The following is a 21,850-nucleotide window of genomic DNA, read 5'->3' as shown; positions in this document are numbered from 1 at the left end:
GTGACTGTTAATATCTCTACCACATTCTTCTTCATTATGTCTAATATTAGTATAAAATTGCTTAATGGTCTTATATATTTTCCCTAATGCGCATTCTGTATTATTTTCAAACTTGAAAATAATTGATAAGTAATTTATGGTTGAGTTATTCAAATAATATAAACCTTATTTCTTGTTACAGATGATAAGCTGTGCTGAATCATTTAGATCTAATCAGTTCCCGTACCTGAATTGGATGAATGTTCCAAAGGTGCTTTTTCAAAAAGCAACTAGACTTTTTTATTTTTCCTTGAAGAGTTTTCACTTCTCACCAAGAAGCTTCTTCAGTCCCTAGAAACTTCACAGACATGAATTGGATGGAGTTTTTTTTCAGTTGTGCAGAATAGGTCAGTTGCTGACCTACACCCTATACCGTATGCCATTTCAGACAAATGGTTGTCCAATCTCTTCTTAAAAACTTCCAGTATTGGAGCATTCACAACTTCTGGAGGCAGGCTGTTCTACTGGTTAATTAACTAATTATCCACAGACAAGCAAGGAATCTTGCAGTGCTGATGTACATTTCCTGATCGCAGGCATTTCGTGGCATAAAAAGTTAAGGGATAAAGTGCCATTCCACAATTGCTTTTGACTCATGAAACAACAGTTTCACCTAAGTTAAATCGTGTGGATGTTCTTGGCTATTGTATTATGACTAAACAGATGTATGTCTTGGCAACAGAAAATAACCCAATCATATTCACATAGCCTGCATAATTCAAGATTTCACTCCTAAACTTTTTTTTTGCCATCACACTTCCCTTTATTGTAAACTTAATGTACATCCCTCCTCTAAAAAGTTCAAAACTCAAAATTAATATAATTGAATAATGAAAACCATATAATGAAACTTTGGGGAGATTTTGGGATTCATTGTAGTAACTTAATTAAAAGATTCTTCACACCTTTCAGGGACTCTGCACTTCCCCAAGGAATAAACACTTCACAGCAAACCATGGTCTAGAGAAAACTACGTAGCTTACCAAATATTTTATATGGAAAAAAAACTTATTTACTATCATTGGCATTTAAAAGATAGCCACTGGAAAAGATTCCCATTTAAAGAAACTTATTTTTGGAATACAAGCACAAAGAATGGATTAGATATGCTAATGAACATCTGGCAAAAATGTAAAGTCACCTTTTCTTGGAATAAAAGGAAATAGAAATGTCCTGGCTGACTTGCTCCTTCAAATTATTTATTGTGGGGGGAAAAAACAATTAAGCAATCGTATCATACAAGCCATTTCAAAGCTGATATGATTAAACAAGCTCAGTGTAATGCTTCAGACAAATTAACTAAAAATTGAGTTATAAACCGAGAATCTTCTTATATTTTCATTTGATTTACAACCAGAATGAGAGTATTTTTTTCAGTTGAAATGATTAATGCAGAAGTGAAGAAATATGTTAATGTGATCCGATTTTCTCAATCACTCAGTTTCCAAGTAAGAATATAATTAAAATTATTACCAATTAAATGTGCAACTAAGCAGAATGGAGCGTTAGTTTAAGGAATAAAAATGTACAAAGAACCATTAATTTTGCATTATTGTCTAAGAACATTTAATTCTAAATGTGAATTTAATATTTCTGTTCATAATCTTCCAAGAAGATTATAAACATAACCCAACAAGGCATTTAAAGAACAGATATTAAGTGCATAAACAGAACTATTGCTTTTATTTTTACATTAAAAAGAAAAATAATAATAACTAACTGACCTTTGAAAACAACAATTCCAATCTAGTCAATCAGAAACCATTTGCCCCTAAGAGTTTTTCTGCTAATCATCTAATGTAAATCCTACATCTCTTTTCCACTAAGCATGGATAAAAGAACAGGAGAAGAAACAATCCCAAATATACCATTTATTTATTTATTTATTTTATTATGGGACTTATATGCCGCCCTATCTCCCAGAGGACTCAGGGCGGCTAACAAAAATAAAAAACCAGCAGTACAAAAGTTAAGAAAAAATTAAATAACAGCCCCAAATATTAATTACACAGTTAAAATTAAAACTTTTAAAAACCCATCATCAATCCAGGTCAGCCTGATGGAAAAAGAACGTCTTGAGGTCGCGGCGAAAGGACCGGAGGTCCAGGGCCATCCGAAGCTCAAGGGGGAGTTGATTCCAAAGGGCTGGCGCTCCCACAGAGAAGGCCCTCCCCCTGGGGGTCACCAGCCAACATTGTCTGGCCGACGGCACCCTGAGGAGGCCCTCTCTGTGTGAGCGCACTGGGCGATGGGAAGTCGTCCCCGGCAGCAGACGGTCCTGCATTACTCCTTATTGTAACCATACCCAAACCTGGATACATGGAACCAAAGCTCAATAATTAGAAACTGTTTTCAGATTAACTAATATTTCTGTCTAACCTTTGTTCAGTCACAGAAAAGGAAAAATAAAAAATAAAAATAACACTAAGAAAGCAGAAAAAATATGAATTTTATCACTTAGAATCTAGTTAGAAATCCACTGGACAGCTATAAAAGCAGTCTAGACTATCCACTGTCAGACTTATTTTATAGAATAAGATACTGGGGAAAAATGCACCTGTATAGTGAAGACAACGAGTAAGGAAATTCAGATTCTAAATCTATCTTCAGCACCTTCCCAATTATGGATATAAACTGGGTAAGGTTGAGTCTCTCTCTCTCTCTCTCTCTCTCTCTCTCTCTCTCTCTCTCTCTCTCTCTCTCTCTCACACACACACACACACACACAGAGAGAGAGAGAGAGAGAGAGAGAGAGAGAGAGATTGTAGACATTGTCTCTCTCTCTCTCATTCTCTCTCTCTCTCACACACACACACAGAGAGAGAGAGAGACATTGTCTCTCTCTCTCTCGTTCTCTCTCTCTCTCACACACACACAGAGAGAGATTGTAGACATTGTCTCTCTCTTATTCTCTCTCTCTCTCTCTCTCTCTCTCTCTCTCTCTCTCTCTCACACACACACACACACACACACAGAGAGAGAGAGAGAGAGAGAGAGAGAGAGATTCTCTCTCTCTCTCATTCTCTCTCTGTCCCCCACCCACAGGATTGTTTTTCTCCATAAAAGAGTAGAGAGGAATGTTGTCTATGCTGCTAAAATGAAAATTACAGGCTAAGACCAAATGTTTTTCAGAATGTTATTTATAATGCTTTAAAAAAAACTTGTGGCAATGATCTGTATATAACTAACTTTATATTTGCCTAATTTAAATATGCAGGAATAGAGACAAAATACACAGGGCGGAGATTAAGAATGTGGACAGTAAGAAGCTTGAAATGTGTTAAAATTGCAGAATCGTTTGGAATGGCTATGTGTGTATTTCTTCTGGGAACAATCTGTCAGAATATGACCAGGCATCTTATTGTGTACATAAGATGAGAAAAAAAGACTATATAAGAGGCGTCCTTTAGAGGTACAATTGAGAACTAGGACAAAATATAACAAAATGGTGCAGAGATATTGCTACTACATCCTAAAGCTACAACGGGGGGAGGTGTGCATGTGTATGTAATTAATTGATGCTCCTGATACTTTCAAAGGTACCTGTGGCATCATCTGAAAAATGGCTGAAAAAGAGGGCAGTTAGAAGCAAGCATGCTGCTTGTATAAAAATCAATATAATGACTCGATCAGGTCAAGGGGAACCATGCACTTACCTGTTTTCTGCTTCTGGTAGATCATCAGTAACTAGACAGAAAGTACAATATAATTTTAAGGCCTGAAGAGGGGAACACATTGAAATATTCCAGGTGGTTCTAAATAATAACTGCTTATAGATAATTATATTATCATTCATCATTCATAACCATAAAGATTTCTAGCATTGATTATTATTTGGTAGATGTCTGAGCTTGGCTGATCTCAAAAACTAAACAGATCCAGATCTGCTTAGTTCTTGGACAGGGGATCTTCAGGAACTACCAGCTATAAGATAGGGAACTGCCAAGACATTCTGAAGAATACAGTGCCAAACTACTTCTATATTGCTGCCAAGGAAAATACATAGATATCTTTGTCAGATGCTGAGTTTAGCTCAAAAAATACCTCTGTGTTGCAGAAGCTGTTATGGGGAGGATCTGATAAGCAATCAAAATCCTAGGACAAGCAATAATATATCTTTTTATTGTTGTTTTTGAAGAAACAACTAGAATGGGTGGACTTTGACTGAAAACTTGTACTAAATGTTTTGACATCTGTGGAGCATGTAAAGGACATCAATTTTGAATAGGAATAGGACACTTTTTTTCAAAATCATAGATTATCTTCAACAAAAACTTTTATCACTGAAGATATTCCTTCTCTGATTTTGAATACTAGTCAAGGAGAATTAAAAGAACCAGCTGGGAGGAATATAGAATAGCAAAGTTATATATTATTTTTTGTAATATATATGCAATTAGCAGCACACTTTTACAGTAAAAACAGAAATGTAAACATTACATCATTGGACACTGGCTAACCTTATGAGGAAATCTCCAATTTTCAATGAAATATTCATTCTGATTTAAATGGTAGAAAAATGGTAGTTTCTTTTGCAGCTACTGATGGAGAGATTTATGTTTTAACTTTATGAAAGTATCTATTACACTGTGAGAAAACGCAGCATACAAGCTAAAGTCATTTCTCCACATTGACTTATAACAACTTCATAGCATCACCTGGCTACCATTGATATGATAGAAAGCCTGTCTGCATTGCTATTATTTTGGCACAACAGTGATTGAATGACTCCAGAAGATGCTATAAGTCACTAATAAGAAAAATGAGCAAAGACCGCCGGCCTTAATGTAGCAGCAGAAAATAGCAAATATTAAGAAAAGAGCTGTCTGTGCTCTTGAGTCAGTGTGAAAGGCAAATACAATTCCCTCCACACATTTCCTAGCAAGGCTGGATTGCAACAATTGGTCAAACCAAGAATTTATGTCCAATATTCCAGCTTTGTTTCAATCTACTCTGCTCCTCCATCCCTCAAATCTAGCATCTCCCAAGTAACTAAGAAACCTTATGCACAACACTAGAAATGATGCTGAAATAACATGGTAAATGGTGTGAATGCTGAAGTACATAAGAAACAAGGTCAGCCTGATTTCATACTCAAAAGAAAAATACTTGGAAAACTATATACCAAAGACATTCCTGTCCATTGCCTCAAACCGAACTACAGGCAATTGACATAGTGGTTCATCCACTTCTGGTTAGTATATTTTGGGAATGAGTTACTTATCCCATCACATATCTAGAGAAAGTTTTCTTCAACCTAGCATCCATCACACTATATCCTATTAATATTATCACACATCTTTCTTGTTAATATTTCTACAGCTTGGGGTTTCCCCTCACTTTACGCCAATTAATTCCAAATGTAAATCCTTTCTGAAAAACACAAACTACCCTTACCATACACAAAAGGGCTGTCAGAAAGGACAGCTAGAATTCTCCAACCCCTAGGGATAGCAATAGCCCACAAACCCACAGCCACACTCTGCCAGGAATTAGCCAGAACCAAAGGCAAGATACAGAAGGATGAAAGAAACAATGTAATGTACAAAAGCAACTTTAATCATTGCAACCAATTCTATGTTGGTTAAACATCATGTCAATTACACACTAGGATCCACGAACGCCGGCTGGCAGTCAAACGCCACAATCCCAAATCTTTAATCTCTATCCACTGTGACACCAAACAGCACCAGTTTGATTGGAGCAACACAAAAATCATAGGCCACACTACCACCCGCCATGCTCGTGAGTTCATCAAAGCCTGGCACTCCACAAGCAGTTCCATCAACAGACACATTGATCTACAACCAGCCTACAAACCCCTCAGAATCCAAATCAACTGCACAGCCAACCAGAGACAGCCCCGACCCTCAACCAACCAACACAAGCCCCCTCTCCCCCACCAGCAGATCACCTCCCAATGGTCCTGACCTGATGTAACCTCCCCATCACAAGACCCATCACAAGACTCACTGATGACTCACACCTGACCCATCACAAGACCCTTACTCGACACACCCACACCTGAAGCCCTTATAAACACTGACACTGGCATCCCCTAAACTCTGCTGAAGATGTTACCTAGCCTGGTAATGAAATGTTCTAAAACCAACCCACAAGCTCAGAGAACAAACCTTCACTCTCATCCTACACCCGAGCTACAGATATTATCTACCATTGCAAAACACAAACTATAAGAATCAGCCTTCTCCCCAGCCATTTCCCATAAAGGTTAGCTGCAATTGGCATACTAATCAAAGTGCTACAATTTTCCCTTCCACAAAAACTGCCAATATCTGCCAGTGAAAGTTTTAAGCTAAAGCACTTAAATTCTTGTCAGATTCCACAAAATCCAAGAAAGAAGTTTCCCTAGCTTTATTCGGTATGCTTCAAAGAAAATAGACATGAATAAATTAAATTTAACAACTGCAAGTAGTTGAAGGAAATAAATACACAGTCACTCTGAATCTGTATTGAGCTGCTGCCAAAAAGTTTTACAGTCTTTTATTAATTTGAAAAGAATTCTTGCAAAATTGATAGAGCAATTTCTGACTTACAATTGCTATGGAATACACTTTTCCTATGGCAGGAGCTACTATTATAATTTGAGGGTTGTTACTCAAGAGTCACATGGTAATGGTCATTTTCATTTCAAAAAGGTATGAAAAACCATAGGTTTCCACTACTCAAAAGTATGGGAAATAGCAGGTTTATGCAGTTCCTATTATTCTGATTTCCCACTCCCACCCTCTCTCTTTCTACCAAACCACAGTTCTTTTTTTTTCCTTATTCCACAGTACATTTTAACTTCTTGTCAGGTAAGTGTCTCTTTGTCATCTCAGTTATCGAAGGAAAGAAAGAAGCTCAGAATCAATTTTAAAGACAGCATTTATAAGAAATGAAAAGATCCATGAAGATGAAATTCATAAATACTACAAATAAGTGGCATACAGCAAAGTGAATGCTTCTTCTGACAATATATAAAAAGTAAAAGGCATAGTGCTTCTAAGGGAAAAAATCACTTTATAACCAGTTTATAGAGATATTTGTAATATCCTTATTTTTCCCCTTTTGTCTGGAGTGCCTGATCACTCAACTCAAACCAATTTTACGTCTTTTTTTCTCTCTCTCTCTCTTACAGTAATTTTTTATAACACATAGTGTTGCAAAATCTTATTCTGCAGCATGTCAGTTTATAAAGGACACAAATAGGTACAAATTTTTCTGTTGGTATATATAGTAAATATTAATCTTCATTCTACTTGTATTGTAGACCTAAAATGTTCTCCTTGTCCTATTTCTAATTGGTAATTATAATATCAAATGTTATGAATTATATTTTAAATTGCTTTAAATAGTTATTTAAAGCCTCTATGCATATCATTCATATAATATTTTTTTTATTTTTTACATCAGAGTTATTTCTATTTCATGTTGGTCAAAGACCATAATTTCATTTTGTTTTTATCAATTTACAGTACAGCAAAATATAAATAATTATATAACCACAGCAATTCAAGCCTCTTGTTAGACTTTAAATTGTGCTGAATATCGGGATTGCTTAGATGCTCATATCATGAACTGAATTACAATAATCTGGATATCCTCAAGCAGTTCAATTAATTTGAATTTAATGTCTGAAGATTAATCTTTAATCTGAAGTTGATGTCTGAACTGAGATCTTATATTTCTTTTGAGCCAGCTTTTCTTCCAAGTTGTTCTCCAGTCTGCTCTTGCCAAGAATGGAAACTTTTGTTCCAGTGCAACATCTGCACAGAAACCTTTCTGGTTTGGGCAAGGAACTACATTAGGTGGTACTTTGCTTTGATAGAGAACCACTGTCATGGTTCCGATAGGTGAAATTGGTAAAAGAACTTCAAGGCAAGAATTCTTCCTTAAAGAACATTTTATTAGGAAACAAAGTAACAAGTTTCAATTTCCACCTCACAAACACTGTCATAAATCACATTCCCCAATTAACGCAAGACACGGCTTTTCTCGCCAGCTCCTCAGCCCGCCAAAACCTTATCAAACCATGTCCTTGAGTTCCCACACCTACATCGTTATGGCTAGCTAAACCAGGGGTGTCAAACTCAATTTCATTGAGGGCCACATCAGCATTGCGGTTGCCCTCAGGGGGGCGGATGGGTATGCCTGGGTGGGTGTGGCCTACTGGGTGGGTGTGGCTAGAGTGCGTATGGCCTACTGGGTGGGCGTGGCCAGCTCTACATCATTTGCATCAAGGGTGCCTATGGGGGCCTGGGCAGGAGTGGGACAGATCTGAGGGTTTCTGGCAGAAGGAGGGTCTCTGGGCCACAGCCAAGGCAGTGGGGGCCGTTCCCTCACTGTTTCCAGGATGGCTTCGGGGACCACATGAAACCACTTTGCGGGCCGGATCCGGCCACCAGGCCTTGTGTTTGACATGTCTGAGCTAAACCCTCAAGCATTTACCCCACCCACCCCTTCTACATCTGAATTCTAAAAGGCACGTTAGAAGGAAAAGTAAAATGGCTGCTGATTCTCAGTTGTCAGAGCGATGACATCCATTGTCACAGCTTTGACATCCACATTACCTCCATGGCACAAATCTCTTTACTTGTGAGTTCCACATGGGCCTTAACATTAAACCATTTTTTTCAAAAAAAAAAGAAGTCTTGCCCAACAATACCACCTAGAATCAGAAAAAATGTACCTATACTGAACTTAAAGTCACTGTAAACTCCAGAGGAATGATTAAACCATATGCAAAGGCTAGCTTTTAAATGGTGCTAGAATAGTACAACTGATGATATGCTATCTGCTGCATATACTATAAAACCATACAGAATCTATTTCAGTGCAACCCACTACCATATAATTGAGTATCATTGTACCAGATGCAAAGTAGTAAATGCTTTAAGCACATGTCTAACAGGGAGCCCAGTTAGTCTTCGGAATCCAATTAAAAGAATGGAGTTGGTGTTAATGAAGAAGAGTTGCTATATAGGTGAAATTTAACAAATAAACAAATATGTACCTTTTTGCATGTTTCAGCCCAGAGCTAGCCCTGCATGTATGCAACTTATAATGCCAAAACTATTTATTTCAATATTTTTCCATGAATGCATAAAAGGACATCTCAGTCATAAAAACAAATTATTCAGAGAAACTTTTGATAGGCTTTAAATCTCCCAAGGTATCCAATGAAGTCACACATGATTCTTATATCATTTTTCAAGAGGCATTGATTTGATTTCTCAAGCACACTATTCTTCTTATCAGTGTAATAAGCAGCATCCTTGACACCTGTATGACAAAGCTAAACAGACCAGGAGATAGCACTTTTGCATGTTAAGAAGCAAATCTGTCACTTAGGAACTTCAGAATAAAATTTTCTCTGGATCATCTGCACTTTCTAAATAAAAAAATTCAAGTGTGGGCAATATTATTAGTGCTGCCACGGAGACTGAACTTCATAATGAGACACTCTGCATGATCTTTGTTTCAGCTAAGTATTTCTCACTAGATTACAATCAAGCTACTTTCAGCAGCATATTATTTACCTTCACAATAGGCAGGGTCCCCTTGGACAGAGACATAACCACTTTTGCATTCACAAGTAGCCCGTGTGTTCCAGTTTCTGCACTCTGAATTTTCACCACATTGGTGCCCCTGTGCACAGAAATTATGACCTGTAAAATGAAATGCATTTCCTTTTGAATAAGTCTGTAAGGAATAAAAAGTTAACTGTTAAATTATCATTTAAGCAATTCATTTATTTATATTAAGGCATCTGAAAATAGATATTACTGATTAATATACACATTTAACAGGGCACATAGACTTTCTTCCCCAGAGCATGCCACTTACTTACAATATATACTAAACTGATAAGCCTTGCTTTTCCTAGGTCCCTCAGTGATAGAAGGATCTACTACCACTTTATTCTGGAATTCATCAAACCATTTAAATATCAAAATTATAATGTACCTCAACCTCATCCTGGCTGCTTATTTGAGGGAATTCTAATTAGCTGTTACATTTATATGTGTGTGTGTGTGTGTGTGTGTGTGTGTGTGTGTGTGTGTGTGTGTTTTCATAGATTTTCACGGGTACAGGTATGTAGGTCTTGGCGTATTTGGGTCTTTTCCCGTGTAAGATTGATAGTGTCTTGGCGACATTTCAACAAGGTCCCACTCGTCATCTTCAGGCTGGTGTCTTCTGAGTATCTGATGTACTTTACTGAGTCATGCCCACATCTATTAATATACATTAACAGAATCCATTCAGGATGAACAGATATTAAAGGAAAGTTTAGAAAGCCAGGTTCTATGCATTGAGGGCTTTAGAAAAGATAACCAGCACTTTCAGTTGCTCCCAGATGCCCACCAGTAACCACTGTTAACATTATTGCCCATGCCACTGTATTTTGAATCAGCTGCAGTTTCTGAATGGTCTTCAAGGCCAACTTCATTGCAGTAGTCCATGTATGAGGTGAGCAAAGAGCAGTTCCATAAGATGAAACTGTGCAAAGGCCTTTCCAGCCACACCTGCCAAGTGCTCCTCAAGCAGAAACGACAAGTCTGGGGGAGGGAGGAGGGACCAATAGTGCACTATTCTCAAATGTAGACATGTAACCTCATACAAAATTAACAGAATAACAGAGCTGGAAGTGACTTTGGAGGTCTTCTAGTCCAACACTTTGCTCAGGCAGGAAACCCTATACCATTTCATATAAATGGTTGTTCAATCTCTTCTTAAAACCTCCAGTGTTGGCATACTTACAACTTTTGGAGGTAAGTTGTTCCACTGATTAATTGTTCTAACTGTTAGGAAATTTCTCCTTAGTTCTAAGTTGCTTCTCTCCTTGATTAGTTTACATCTGTTACTACTTTTCCCGCCTTCAGATGCTTTGGAGACTAGAATTCTTTGTGGCAACTCCTTAGATATTGGAACTAAACATAGAAAGTCTCCAGTTCCAGGAGGTCCAAACACCCAAAGCCATTTGATCTTACTAGAGTCAAATTTGAATCCATTCTTCTTACTTAGACACACACACACACACACACACACATGCACACCTGAATATTTTAGTATATTGGCAACATCTGACCCCAAATCATTGGATGAAGGCTAGCAGACACCAACTCCATTAACAAAGCCAAAACTACTGCATGAACAACTACTTGAACCTGCCTCAAGCACACAAGATCATGCTTCCATCATCTTGCCAACAGTTCTTCAGGTACCTGTTCTCCTGTTAACCACCTAGGACATGGGTGTCCAACTCACCACTTCCCGTGACGTGTCATGAGGTATCGCAACTCTTTTTGCATTGCCAGCAATGGGGTGGGCATGGCTTCAGTATGATGAAACCAGCCCACGGGACAGCAGTTTGACACCCCTGATCTAGGAGCTTAGGTCAAGTGAAACAACTGCTCCCTCCTGAATCCCAGTCTACTATTTCCATTATTTACTCTCAAGACCATTTTAAATTTTAAGAATAATTCCCTTGAGTAATTAAATTGTAGTTTGAGTGGCAATCAATAGGCAGCAATGATTATTACCCCTTCCCTTTGGGGCCCTGAAATGAAAAGTAAAGGAGTTAAAACAGTTTGTTTCATGGATTTCAGAAAAAAAGTAATTTTATTTAGATTTTAATTTTCTGTTTTGATGTACAAGCTATCAAAAGTGAAACATCATAGACGTTTTATTAAAAATACATTCAGTTTCTCACAATTACGCTTGTATGACAAAAATGTTTTGGCTGATTTGAGTTTTCACACTACAGGAATTGCTGAAGAGCAGATAAAACATTTACAACATGTTTTTTCCCTCTTCCTTTCTGGCTTACCCCATGGCATGAATATCAGTGATGGAGTAATTTAATAATGATTTTATAAATCCTAAAATACACTTAGAAATTTCCAAATTGTGAATCTTATTGGAAAAACCCTACATTCAAGGCTTTTGACCTCTTCAAATATTACAGCTGAATCCTTCACACCTCAGTCAAGGTTGTAGTGTAATTTTCCTATACTTGGCTTTACTTTGATGAGGTCATTCTTATATCTTTATTACAATTGCTTCCACTAGATTAAATTTTGCTTTAAGTTATTTGATTGTGCAATGACCCCTTTATCATTTTAAGCTAATTATAACAGTAATCAAATTCCATGCTCTGGGAAATAGGTAGACAATCTTATTTCACATTGGTGAAGAATATTGTAACTGGTTATGTCCATGTCCTCCAAAGGAGACACTCAAATTAGACATAGGTTAATACCTCCCCCCAAATTGGAAGAATTTAACAACCCACCTCTTCTTTCAAGCTATTCTGATTGCAATCTTATTTATCTAATTTTTGCTATTTTTCCTTGTCAACTCAAGGCAGTGCTGAAAGCCCCCACTTCCTATTTGTCCCACAACAACCCTGTGAGGTGGGCTGGGCTGAGAGAGAGCGATTGGCCCAAAATCACCCAACTGACTTTCATGTCTCAAAAAGGACTAGAACTCAGAGTTTCCTGGTTTCTAGAGCAGCACTTTAGTCACTACACCAAACTGGTTCTCTCTGCACATTAAATCATGGATAGGTTAGTAAGACTTATTTTCAATGAAACAAGGATTTTATTAGAATGGACATAACCTTTCTCACATATAATCCAATTGTTTGATGCCCTATCAAATTTCTTTTGGCTACCTCAGATAAAGAATAAGGTTAAAAAAAAGCGTATATGATAGTAGTAATGCACTATATTCCTGTTGTGGCCCCGACCCCCACGCCTGTCCTAACCGAGGAAGAGGACTCTGAGGATGATGGGGAGAAACTGGCAAGGCCTCCTTCTCCGGGACCCTCCCCTCTGACAAGGCCTCCGTCTCCATCTGAAGGCCGACAGGAGCAGCCTGGGAGTAGCCAGGCTGGGGGCCAGGCTGGGACAGAGCTCGAGCAGCTGCAGCAAATGCAGTCTAGTGAAGATGACTCATGGCTAGACCCTCAAGAAAGACACAGGGCCAAGTGTTTGCAGCAACTTAGGATGAGTAGGAGGGCCAGGGAGTAGCTGAGTCATTGAGCCACACCCCATAAGGTACAAAAGGGGGTGTGGCTGCTCTCAGAACTTTGTGACAAACAATTTAATTCAACACTGCTTCTGGTCACATCTGTTGAATTTCTCTACCTGTGTGAACCCTGGTCTGGATTTTGTGACTACGCTTCTTCATCTCTGATTTTGGTTTGTTTGCCTGGATTTTCTTGGACTTACTTGTTGGCAGTTACCTCATGTCAGCGAACGTTTGAGATAACTAGCTTATTTTTGGCTGACTGTGGGTAGCTTGCTGCCAAAACGTTATTGGACAGCAATTATATTGTGGTATAAAGACTTAACCCTTTTGCTTAGTACCTGCTTGTCTGTTTGTTTGTACCTTGAGGGTGGGGGAACAGAACAATTCCCATATTTTATATCAGGGGTGTCAAACTGGCTTGCATCACGGAGACCTGGTTGGGCCAAGAGTGGGGTGTCCCTCTCTCGGAATTATGCCCACCAGGTTTCCGGGTGTTTCACCAGCTGTGAGCCCAGGGTAGGGGCAGGGGGGGTGGCAGTTATTATTAGGGAGAGTCTTTGTCCGAGAGAGACCACTGTCCCTCAGATAGGCGGGTGTGAGTCTCTCCTTTTGAAGTGGGGTCCTGGAGTTCAGTTGGGCCTATTGATCACGTACCTGTCTCCCAGCTGCGTGTCATCGGCTCTGCCCAAGCTTCTCGACAACTTGTCCAGGTTGATGATTGAGTTCCCCAGGCTTATAGTTCTGGGGGACTTCAATCTACCTTCCGTGGGTAAGGCGTCTAAGTTGGCCCGGGAGTTCATGGCTTCCATGTTGGCCATGGACCTGACTCAAATAATTCAGGGACCGACTCCCGGCCCCCGGAGCTGAAGACATGGTTGTTCCAACAAGCGGGCTTGGACTGACTGGTTTTAATTAGCTTTTTACTGGTTTTTAAATTGTCATACAATTATTGTATTTATTGTTTAATTCTTTTTTAAATTTTCTATTCTATGTTTTTAATTTTTATTGTTGTGAGCCACCCTGAGTCCTTAGGGAGAAGGGCGGCATATAAATTTAATAAAATAAATAAATAAATAAACTCACAATGTCACATGACATGTCGTGATGTATCGTGACTTTTTTTTCCATTGCCGGTAATGGGGTGGGTGCAGTTTTGGCATGACACATCCAGTCCGCAGGCCGGCAGTTTGCTACCCCTTTTTATATAACTGCTATCACTCCAAACAAAACTGTTGAGCTAACAATTCCATTTATGGGAAGCATTCTGAACTATGAGATATATTTTCTTATGATTTCATTCCTGAAGGTAATCAAGAAAAGATTGTCTGGAATATAAATGTCAAACTACAGTGTGTGGATAGGATGAGAAATTTAGTTTACTATACTACCTTGATGTGTAATGCATATTATTTCCATTGAAAATACTGAATAATAGAGGCCTTTTTGAATTTAACTTACTTTCTTGCTCACTTTACTTGTGTGCTGCCCTTTCAGAAAAGCTCCAAGAAGTCAACAATATATTTATTATTTATTTATATTTATTTCACACATTTAAGAATTGAACAGGATAGTTCAAACAACTGGAATAGAATTCCAGTCAACTGGACTTAAATGTCATGAACAGAACTTTTCCAACACAAAAATAAATATTCTATCTAAATAAGTTCCAACAACATTAAAAGGAACAAAGAAAAAAAAACACACATACAAAGTTATGTGTCTACCTAAGCACCCTCACATTCCTATATAGCAGTGATGGCGAACCTTTTAGATACCGAGCACCCAAAAACTGCCCCTCCCATCCCCACTCCACCCCACCCACTCTGTCCCCACCCACATCACCCTGTCTCACCCACTCCCGCTCCACCACTGCTCCACCTGCCCACAGGGCCACCTACCACCTCCACGGCCTGCTCCAGATCGCCCAGGCGGCCCTGCAGCAACATGGTGGCCATGCCCTCTGCCTATGCCCTGCAGCATCATCTGTGCATAATGGGGTGCAAGGGTAGATATTGTCCTTGTTGCCCAGCTGCCATGTCCTTAGCTGCACTGCTCCCCATGGGTCATGCCTGGGGGCAACTCTCCTCCAGGGGGGCTGTGGTGAGGAGGGGGCCACAGGGAAGGCGGGGCTGGGGTGACGGCATGCATGCCCACAGAGAGGGCTCTGCGTGCCGCCTCTGGCATACGTGCCATAGGTTCACCACCACTGCTATATAGCGTTTTCTTGAGGCTGCTGGGAAAGGCAATTCTTAACTGTTTTCTCTGAAACCCAAGAAGAAAGATAAATTTCCTCTCCATAAAGAGGAAATCCCAAAGCATAGAGGCAGCCACTGAAAATTTCCCAGGTCATATGATGAAATGCCAATTTAATCCACAATCAAAACTGGTGTTGTTCTGTGTTAGAGAGATAGCTCTATCTAGTTTATTTATCAATGAGGGCAAGAAAAAAAGGTTCCCCGTTAATTTTTATTTATTTTACTTACACTACCACAATCCACAATGATCCATGGCAATGCAAAAAGATTCATGGCAGTGCAGAATTAAAATAAACAAATACAATAAATCTATGAATGAATGTATCAAAACTACTAAATCACTATTTAACATTACAATTCAAATTGGCAAATATTCAAAACAACTAAAAAGAACTTTAAAAAAACCCAATTCAGTCTGTCATATTGCAAAGTTTGGAGGATATTTTGAAAACAAAGATCCAGAATGCCTATAATTATTGAAGATTACTTAATTCCTCAAGCTAATTAAAATTCACACCATTAAGTATCCTAAAACCTCTTCAGTCAAATCATGCCTATAATGATTGGGGAAAGATTGTAACAATACCACACGTGGTTTGAATGCCAAATATCATATCAGTCTGACACCCATAAAAAAGGCTCCTCTCTGAACTCCTAGAGAACATTTATTCGAATGACTCACTAACTACATTCACAATCACCCCAAATCACAGTAACCTTCAGCTCAGACACCACACCTTTTTTCTTCTTCTTCATGTAATTGGGAAGAAAAGACCAGAAGATTTGCTTTTGTTTCATTACTGTGTGAGGTATCATCTAAGCAACAAACTGTAATTAACACCACAATTTTAAAAAGCCACAAATGTGGCTTCACTGAAACTAAGCATAGCTAAACAACCAGTGGTAAACTGAGATTTAATTAAAAGAAGAAGCAAAGCCTTCTAAAATCTTATCCCCACCCTTGTAAAATGGGAGATTGAAGGCTATATAGTTCAGTTCCTACACCTCTTTTTAAATGATGACTTTACATCACAATCGAATGTGATCATTATAAGACCTGCTCTTAATTTCTAAAAATAGATATATAAATTCCAAAGCTTAGAATTCCAAAGTCAAAATTCTGAAAATGCTTGTATAGCTACATAATATGTGCAAAGTACTTATTAAAATCATGCTGATATTACCCTTTCTGTCAAGGAAGTGTAACACAAGAACATTTAAGGGATTTATAAAAGGTCACTAGAACTGTGTGGGGGTTCTTTTTCTCCCTTTCCTAAAAACAGAAAAAGAAAAACCATCACAAGCCTCTCTTTCCTTATTTATTTATTTATTTTATTGATTTGCCCTTGGGCCATATCAAAGTGCAAAGCTCCAGAAACAAATTATTATTGCCATCCTCAGCTCCGGGGGCAGTTCATTCCAGAGGGTCGGTGCCCCCACAGAGAAGGCTCTCCCCCTGGGGGTCGCCAGCCGGCATTGCTTAGCTGACGGCACCCTGCATCAATTGTATGAATTCCCAATTCAGCTCTAACTGCTGAAGCAGACGTTCTTAGATCTACACCCAAAATACATCTCAAATGCTGGGACTGTGTTTGTTCTAGAACTGTGGTTGAGAATAGACCCCAAACTTCTGCTCCATACAAGAGCATAGGGGTAACCTTAGCTTTATATACTTTAATTAATGGGGCTAGGGACCCTGGGTAACTATGATTTGTTACTTTAAGCAGTAAATTCAAATGAGCTTTTGCTCTGAGTGTAATCCATTGATGATGGCAGGCCCAAGATCAAGTCTTGGAAAAAGTTACGCCTAAATAAATATAAGAGGTGACTAGAACTGGTTTTTTTCCCCTCCCTTTCCTAAAAACAGAAAAAGAAAAACCATCACAAGCCTATCTTTCCTACCGTCTTCAGCACAAACATTTAGTTTACATATTTGCATGTCATTCTGACAAATACCTGACAGATAAGTACATGCACACTATGTGAACTCAAACAGCTGTTCCTGAGAAGAAAAATTGTGTCTCAAAGAATTCTTTTTAAGTAGGCAACCTCATTTCTGTGATTAAATTCATATTTTTCAGCATCTACTTAATATTTAATAAAAATTAAGTTGTAGAAATAATTCAGATCTCACAACAATTCACTAGATTTTATACCTCCCACAGCAACTTGCTAGAATTTTATATCTACTGTATTCTCTAGAAACAGTCTAATCTTAGGGCTAAATTCAAAGAAGTGAGAACACTGTTCTCTAATGTGTCTCCTAAAGCAGCCACTCAAATAAATTATAAATCTTTTTTATGTAAGTAAATTATGAGGATTAATAGAAGACATTACTACCTCTCATTGCATGTTTCCATATAGACCGTAACCCAAACGTATTAAAATCTGTTCTAAAATAAGTCCCATTTTATATTTCAGCTATAGGTAAAGGTAAAGGTTCCCCCGCACATGCATGCTAGTTGTTTCCGACTCTAGGGGCCGGTGCTCATCTCCGTTTGAAAGCTGAAGAGCCAGCGCTTGTCCGAAGATGTTTCCATGGTCATGTGGCCAGCATGACTAGACGCCAAAGGCGCACGGAACGCTGTTACCTTCCCACCTTAGTGGTCCCTATTTTTCTACTTGCACTTTTACGTGCTTTCGAACTGCTAGGTTGGCAGAAGCTGGGACAAGTAACAGGCGCTCACTCTGTTACGCGGCACTCGGGATTCGACCCGCCAAACTGCCGACCATCTGATCAACAAGCTCAGTGTCCTAACCCACTGAGCCACCACGTCCGTATCTCAGTCATAACAATGAAAGTTCTTCCAGGAAAAAAATCATCACATTCATCACACACACATTATCATACATACTCCAGTCACAAATTGTGGCAACAGGGAAAAATCACAAAACCTACTCTGGTTACCATGAAGAAATTATTCCACCATTCTACTTATTTATTATTTAAGAAAATTTAAATGGGTGCTCAACTCATTCTCGTTGACTCCAGGTGGCTTATGAGACAAACTATACTCTCAATTATTTTAGTTTTTAAAAATAGCAAAAGAGAATTAACTGCAATAATAATTACATGTCAATCTGAATACTTAGAATTATTCTACATCATTTTTATATGCAAAAATGGAAAAAAATACAATTGTGGTGTTTTATAATTATGAATGTACTACTTTCAGACTAGGTTTGGAAAAATTCTATAAATCCTGCTGAAACACCAGCCTGGTACCTGAGAGTCCTGATATTATATCTACAGAATTTGAAATACAGCTATAATAGAGCACTAACTGAAATACAGTTATATATGGCAATACTAAAAATAACACATCTGGAAAAAATGCTGTTATTAAGGAGAAATAAACCAGAAAATCCTAAAATCTAGTTAAAGTAAAACATTAAGGGATGTGATATAAATTATGTCAAACTAAGTTTGCTATAAACAGCAATAGGAACTTGGTGAGATATAAATTAATGTAATGAAAAATTATTTCATGATATATTCATTGTCTAGTATATAAATAATAAAATAAGTACTAACCATAATGGTTAAATTTCTCTGAAAAGACTAATGAATGCTCCATAAATAAGAGGAGTTCAATTCTTGGGTTGAAATGTGTCTGGCCCAAAACTTCATCATTTATATTTCCGTGTATATTCTACAACTGTTTTTGTAATGTATTGGGCTTAGTCTTACCTAAGTATATCACATGGGGTTAATTGCTGGAAGGAAGGAGCACTAACTGAAATATAGTTATATATGGCAATACTAAAAATAACACATCTGGAAAAAATGCTGTTATTAAGGAGAAATAAACATTTATTTTTCACTGCCATATTTTGTTCTATTAATTGCCTCAGAAAATTAAAAATTACTACCAAATTTTTAACGTAATATAAATACATTTCTTTGATTTGAGCCAATTGGCTTTTTTTATGAATGTGGGGTTCAGATTTGGGTTTAGTTTACAATATCTAAATGGCTTGCCATCTGGGTGTTTTAAGGATTGCTTTCTTCCATATACCTTTCTTTATATGCTACACGTCCCACTGCTTTGTGATGCAACCATGATGAATAATAGCATCCATCTGATAGAAATATATTTCCTGCTGATATTAGATAGGTGTCACAGTTTTATTTATTTTAGCATTTGGATAAACTTAGCTGTTAAAAATAAACAGATTTCTTGATGCATGACCTTAATAATGTTTCTTTGATGGCTCATGTTTTAATACATTTCATAATTTTGTGAATCTGCTGTTTTTAAACCACACTGGGTGGAAAAATTATAACTTCAGGCTTCGTTCATGGAACACAGCAGCATTTGAGGGACTGGGATTTTATGATGCCATCAAAAGAGATGGGAATCATTTTTTGGCCCATATCTTATTTTAAAGAATTAGGGTAGAAATAGTAGCAGAGATCTTTTGGGAGGCAAATCATTGCCATAATCATCATAAAACACACTTCTAGCTTAAAATTCTGAAATTCAGCTATGTTATAACTTAATTTAAGTGGTGTGATGTGGGGAATGCTGGGAAGTTGTGTATGGCCTATAAGTTGAAACCCTATGTGGTTCTCCTATATGGTCTTCTTATTCCTAGTGGAATAATAATGTTGTTTTCTGATTCTATGTCTAGGAAGCTTCATTTAGCTAAATAAAATCTGTTCAAAGAAACATCATAGAACCTATAAAATTCTTCCACTCTAAATTCAATAAACTACTCAAAAACCGCTTAAATTGTCAAAAATCCACGCAGCATCCTACTTACCTTTACAAACACTGCAGCACTGATTCTCTGGGAGTATATAGTCTTTTTCTGAGCAGTTCAGCGGAGGACAGGTCTCTGTTACTCTTACTAAAATTCCATTCTGGAAATAAACAATGATTCATAATTGATAAAAATGAAAGCTACACGGTCAACTCATAATTCTGAAGTTATAACATGAATGGTCTTTACCAACAACATTATAAACTGTCAGATACATTTCATAAGCTAAACACATTTCACACAACACCATTTGTATTGCCAAAGTTAAAAATGGCATTATTCTTAAATTCAAGACTGCACAGCTTATTATACTTTCTATATTCTATTTAACTATTTTCATGAATCAATTTTCCATTGATGCTATTGGTTTTTATTGTTATTATTTGTTTCATTTGTTACTGAAGTCACTTTAGACCTAAATTTGAGCTTCAATCTATGGCTTCATTTTAATCTATTGCAAAATTCAGAATCTAGAAATTTGGCATTCTTCAATCTATACAGTTCATGTACACATTTTATTATATGTAAAGGTAAAGGTAAAGGTTCCCCCGCACGTGCGTGCTGGTCGTTTCTGACTCTAGGGGCCGGTGCTCATCTTCATTTCAAAGCCGAAGAGCCAGCGCTTGTCCGAGGACGTCTCCGTGGTCATGTGGCCGGCATGACTAGATGCCAAAGGCGCACGGAACGCTGTTACCTTCCCACCGTAGTGGTCCCTATTTTTCTACTTGCATTTTTATGTGCTTTCGAACTGCTAGGTTGGCAGAAGCTGGGATGAGTAGCAGGCGCTCACTCTGCTACGCGGCACTCGGGATTCGACCCACCAAACTGCCGACCATCTGATCGACAAGCTCAGCGTCCTAACCCACTGAGCCACCGCGTCCCTTATATGAGTCACAAACAAATCATTAAGCTTCCTTTTTTAAAAAAAGTATTTTATTAATTTTCTATCATTACAATTCATTTGTGCTTAATGAACAATGAATTGACTGGGTTGATTTTTGCTTAGTCATAAAAGTTAAGTTCTTACTCTCTATATCATTTTTCCAACCATTGATAGAATAAATTCCATGTTTGAAAGTATTCTGTGTCTTCTTTTTCTTTAATTCTCAATGTGAGTCTATCCATTTCCACACAGTCCAGTATTTTCTTAATTATCGACAAATCATTAGCCTTTCTTTAGTGGCTTGTAGCCATCCTATTTGGTCTAACAGGAAGTGTATGTTAGGTTTTGTCAATTAAAGAAGACAAAATTGCAAGATCAAGGAAGGTTGCCTTCTTGTCCTGGCACCTATTCTCCAGAAAATCTTATCACCTGAGATCAGATTATCTCCACACTGCTGGTCATCCAAAAAATACTGAAGACCTGCCTATTTGCCCAGACATGGGAAATGAGTGAAGCCCAGATGTTTAATATTATTTGGTGCTTGTCTGTATTCCAAGGTGTCGTTTTTCATGGATGTTGTGTTGTGTGTTTTATTAGTTCTAATATTGTTTTTACTTTGCAATGTTATTCATCACCCAGAGTTGCTTTGGTGAGAAGGGAGGCTACATAAATGTAAAAACAAACAAACAAACAAACAAACAAACAACCAGTAAATACAACAATGGATCCCTATACACAGTACAAAAAACTCATTTCACTATAATAATTTTGCCCAAAATACAATGTCTACTTTTTAAATGCTGAAAGGAAAAAGGCAACCTTTTTCTAGTGATGCAGGGATCTTAAATATTAGCAGTTCTTTCAGACT

General features: G+C 37.8%; 1 protein-coding gene across 1 annotated transcript in view; it reads right to left on the bottom strand.

Annotated features, from left to right (window-relative positions):
- The window catches only part of NELL1 (neural EGFL like 1), a gene marked incomplete at both ends in the record, with an annotated part of 595,597 nt that overhangs the window by 326,208 nt on the left and 247,539 nt on the right, over positions 1 to 21,850 (bottom strand). Inside the window, 2 exons of the mRNA XM_081332330.1 lie at positions 9,582 to 9,710; positions 20,100 to 20,199. Coding sequence (XP_081188456.1) covers positions 9,582 to 9,710; positions 20,100 to 20,199 — 229 coding nt within the window. The remainder of the gene's footprint in view (positions 1 to 9,581; positions 9,711 to 20,099; positions 20,200 to 21,850) is intronic.

The sequence above is a fragment of the Vipera berus genome (assembly GCF_964194415.1).
Source record: "Vipera berus genome assembly, chromosome: 1".
NCBI lineage: Eukaryota > Metazoa > Chordata > Lepidosauria > Squamata > Viperidae > Vipera > Vipera berus.
This window is presented reverse-complemented; position numbering and strand designations above follow the sequence as displayed.